The 5,000-nt window shown below is 49.1% G+C and overlaps 1 protein-coding gene across 1 annotated transcript in view; it reads right to left on the bottom strand.

The window, feature by feature from the left end:
• Window positions 1–5,000, bottom strand: part of tet3 (tet methylcytosine dioxygenase 3) — a 46,749-nt gene that overhangs the window by 15,954 nt on the left and 25,795 nt on the right. The window contains exon 3 of the mRNA XM_079517040.1: window positions 2,646–5,000. This exon is cut by the window's right edge and continues 724 nt beyond it. Within this exon, the coding sequence (XP_079373166.1) occupies window positions 2,646–5,000 (2,355 nt within the window). The remainder of the gene's footprint in view (window positions 1–2,645) is intronic.

Raw genomic sequence — 5,000 nt, forward strand, 5'->3', positions numbered from 1 at the left:
AAAGTTATGTAATATGATCCAGGGGTTGAATCTCATTCTACTGTTGTGTTTTTACTCTTAATATAGTTGTAAGGGTCAGTTAACTGCCTACATGCCAGAGGCCTAGTAGCCCCTCTGTAAGCTAGTAAAATATGTCTCGTACCCCTCCTCTTGGTCCTAATTTCTTTACTGGAGTGGCAATGTTCTCCTAAATAGTCCTCTTACAATCAAAGGAATATTGTGCATAACTCAGACCCTTGTGTATCGGATTCAAGATTTATATTGTTATTACATCTTATATACAACTAAGAGTCCTTTATTTTTGTTTCCTCAAATTTGTAGCAGCAAAATAATTATAACAATGACTAGAATAATAAAATAAATATTAGAGAATAGCAGCAACAGTAAGAAAGAGAATAACAAAGTAGTTACATTGGTCATATAGCATGCTTTGAGGTGCTCAAAGGTGTTTTCATAACCTGTAACCTATACTCATTAATGGTTAATTATTAGTTAACCATTCTAAACTAGTATTTAGAATGGTCAAATGTCTAAGAATCACTTGGGGTCCCACATTTACACCCGCCAGGACTGCATTTGCAGTCATGAAAGTTTTAAAGTAACCCTTTAACCTAATATAGCCAAATGTGGGTAAATGTAATCTTTGGTGAGTACTTTATTGGAGGCCATACACCACTCTGGCTGGTAGTCACATTTTATTTCATACACGTGCAAGACGTTTGCCGCCACAATCTACTAATGTAGCTCATACCGTGCTGCTGTGTAAGTCTTTTATCATGTTTGATAAATGAACAGCTAAAATATTGATTCTGATCATAAATTGAATGCAAAGAGTGTTGTTGGTAATATTCTGTGAAAAGACATTATTTTGAAAAGACAATCCTCATCTCGTCTTGCCAACTTCCTGATCTGTGTAAGGTTCCCCTGTGTTTTGTTTACTTGTGCACGGCAGCACTATGGGCAGAAATCATAAAGCATTACGTTTGAACAAAAACAAATAATAACTAGAATGATGCAATTAGCAATTGCAAGTGCGGTTGCCTCTTGTTTGTAGTACATATTACCAGACTTTATATAAGTAATAAAGATGCTGATGTTATATGACAATAGGTCATAATAATGGAATAACAGAAAATCCCACAGACCCATGACATCACACATGGCATCAGCATGATGACGTAATAAATGAAAACCCCATAGACCCATGACATCACACATGGCATCAGCATGATGACGTAATAAATGAAAACCAACAACAATACAGACGGTTGCCCTGTGGCCAACCACATATACAAATAAATGAACCGTTAGTAGTATTAACCAGTTACAAATGTCTTCATGGTTAGTGGATAAATGGTCAAACATTAACAACATCCCTATCCGTGTGCATGGTTCCTACTTATAAATAGTATCCACGTGTCGTGTGTGTATATGTGCAATGCACAGTTACGTTTGTATAAGGCTTCTTACTAGTGACCATAATTTGGTTGCTTATGATGTGGGTGATGTTGTTGGGGTTGAAAGTGATAGTTTCATGTTTTTGTATTGTGGTTTGAGATGGGCTGCCTTGCATCGTGAACATCATTCCCTGATACATTTCCAGCATCGTGGCTATGAGTGTGCAGCCTTTTTCTTCTTGTTCTATGTTTATCGCCTTAGGCCTTCAGCGCCTCACCAATACTGGTGTGCGCCCTTCTCCTGTTTGTCTAATCGTGAACAATACAACCAGTATTATAGGAGAACTCTAGTGCAGAAGCCAGTTCATCTCAGTTTACACCAAGTGACCTGGGATATTATCACGAGCTGAACGCACAAATGTGAATGTAAATAATCAACTGCAACCTAGGTCTGGCCAGCCCTCTGCAAGCTGGTGAGCTCCACCCAGGCAGGCAGTGAGTGACCGTGGTCCTTGCCGTCTGACTATAGGCTGACTGAGAGCCCTTTGCACTGTTCTGCTTGCCTGCCAGACCCAAACCGACACAATAGTCCCCTTCTGTTAGCCCTATTGTTCTGATGCTGGCCTCCCTCAGTGCCTCACAGTGTAGCAGACTGTATGCCCTGCACTGTACCCCCACACCCAGCCACACACCCTGGCAACATACACTGTACCCCCACGCCCAGCCACACACCCTGGCAACATACACATTCTCAGACACACTCACCAACTGTCCAGACAGAGGTGGTGGAGCAGAAGGGCATAGGATCACCTGGCAATTCTCCTATTTAAACCAATAGTTATAGTATGATGATGCTTTTAAATGCCATGTGTTGATCCTAGGTAGTAGAGCATGGTACTTGGCAGGATTAGTTGTTACACTCACTGTGAAACTACATACACTCTGAAGTGGATAACCCCCTCCACCAAATGGTATTGTGATAACGTTTATGGAGGGTGTGGTATTTGGAACGGCATGGATGAATATAGGATGTATGTGTTAGTGAAAGGTGTTACAAGTATTTGGACTGATTGTGAGTTCATCACACGCACGCACGCAGGCACGCAGGCACGCACGCACGCACATACAGTGTTAGAAGTATGTGAATTCAGTGCGCGCACGCACGCACGCACGCACGCACGCACGCACGCAAGCACGCACACACACACACACACACACACACACACACACACACACACAGTGACTCACCCACACAGTCGCAGGTAGGGTACTCAGGCAGGGTGTCTTTGGCAGGAGTGCACAGGAGATTCTTGGTAGGGGTGTCCAGATACCGCAGCGGAGACTCCAGGAAGCCTCTTAGGGAGGGAGAACAGGGCAGGCTATCCTTGGAAGGAGTATCCTCCTCAGAATAGCATGTGGTGGAGAGTACTGTTAATCCTCCTGGTGATGACTCGATCTTCATGCGTTTGGGAAACGGTGAGTATAGCGTGCTGAAAGGATCTCCCAGCATGCTTTGCAGGTGTTGTTGTTGTTGTTCCAGAAGGGCCTTTGAATACAGGGAGAGAGGCGAAGCCTTCACACTCTGGTCCTCTACCTCCATGTGGCCCTCCATGGAGGCCTTCATACTCTGCTCCTCCACCTCCATGGGGCCCTCCATGGAGGCCTGACTCGATGGCACCGCTTCGGTTTGGCTCACTGGCTCGTTCTCCTTGTCCACTTCCATGGACTCCTCCTGGTCAGAGGAAGGAGGTAATGAGCTGGGTAGAGCGGTGGGAGCTGCGAGGGGGAGTGCAGACGGCGTGGTGGGTGGCAACGCGGGCCTGTCAGGTCCTGAGTTAGTGCTGATTTGGGACTCACTCGCCGTGGAAGAAGGGGTTGAGGAGGCCTGCTCCAGAGGTTGGTTTGCAGGGGTCTCTTGGGCAGAGGAATCCCCAAATTCAGCCTCAAACTGCCGCATCAGATCCTCGTACTTGGGGTCCACGTCGGTGAGGCTTGGTATCTGCGAGCTGATGGACGGAGATGTGGAGGTAAGAATTGTTGTGGCGGTGGGGGTGGTGGTGGTGCTGGAGGTTGTTACACCATCTTCCTCAGAGGAGCTCACCTGGGCTGCAGGGACCTCAACCTGGGGCTGGGGTCCAGTGACAGGTGGAGCTGGAGTGTTTTCCAGCAAGGTAGGTGCAGTAGAAGAGGGGGTCATTGAGGAGGTGTGTATGGATACCTGAGATTGGGCTGGTGCAGGGTGCCCTGCTGCGGCATCCTGAGTGGCGTCACTGAGGAAGTCTGCCTGCAGGCTGGCTAGGAACGTGGCTCTGTCCACAGCGAGGACTGTAGGTTTGGATAGGGTAGGTTTTAATACAGTGATCTGATTCTGGGGCAAGAAGGTTGGCAAGGAGGCTTTCTGCTTAGTCTTCTTGATGATAATCTGCTTGGGTTTGGGTAGGCCTGCTCCAGGAGAGCCCTGACTACTCTTCCTCTTTTTGGGCGTCTTGGGCTCTCGTTTGATGGGGCGTACCAGAGGGGGCATACCATCAGGTCCCATCTGGGGCCACCACTTCTTCAAGTTTTGGCAGGCCTGAGGGGTCCGTGGGCCCTGAGGCCCAAAGCCAATTGGGTTGTTGGCAAAGAGGTTCCTCTTGTAGTGAAGGTGCTGCTGCAGAGCTGCCTGAGTGGAGTGATGGATGGATGCCTGGCTAGGAGATAGGTACTGCTGCTGGCCATTCATGCTGTAGTGTTCCATGGAGGGCAAGTGGTGGCAATACTCCCGAGAGTCTGGTTCCTGCTTGATCGTGGCCATTCCTGGATAGGCCTGGCCCTGTCCCTGGGTTTGACTACCTCCACTCTCATTCAACGTAAGTTGGAAAGGGAAGGGGAGCTTGAAGGCATGGGCGAGCTTGCCACTCGTGTCCCCAAGCAGCTGTTTAAGCTCTGACATTGGGTCGGAGCTGCTGTGGGTTGGTGGAGGGGCAGGGTAGTGAGATTGAGATTCAGAGTTCTCTGATTGAGTCCTGTAATCCGAGCCAGGGCCTGCTCCAGAGCCTTGCTGCCACTGTGTTGGATGAGGACTGGAATCAAAGGGCTTGCTCTGCCCTGGGAAGGGAGAGGTAGAGGGTGGGAGAGCGCAGGCAAGGGGTGGAGGGCCCTGGGATTGCGGTCTGTGTTGCTCCCAGGGGGACACCTGCTGGACATGCTTGCTGGGGTGTAACCCTGGGGGGACGGATTGTGAGCGCGAGGAAGAGTTGAGGGAGCCTGGGGAGGAGGACGGGAACAGGTAGGCACCATGCTGGGGCTGAGACAGGGGGTTGTGGGCATGTTGGTGGTGGTGCTGATGGAGGTGACTGGTTAAGGAGGAAGACAGGTCAGGGGGCCCCACACTATGGGGGTCAGAGCCAGACAACTGGGTCAGGGCCTCTATGGCGATTGCTGTCTGGAGACTAACATTTTTCTCCTTGGCTATGGAGAGCACCTGGGGAGAGCAGGGGATGGGGGGTTTTGAGCAAGGTGTTGAGCCTGGCTGAGGGACTCTGATTCCTATGTGCTGCTGCAGCTGTGGCTGCTGTTGGGGGTATAGGGCAGATAGGTGATGGCTTCCATTCACCTGGGGGC

Source organism: Electrona antarctica, assembly GCF_951216825.1.
Source record: "Electrona antarctica genome assembly, chromosome: 12".
Classification (NCBI taxonomy): domain Eukaryota; kingdom Metazoa; phylum Chordata; class Actinopteri; order Myctophiformes; family Myctophidae; genus Electrona; species Electrona antarctica.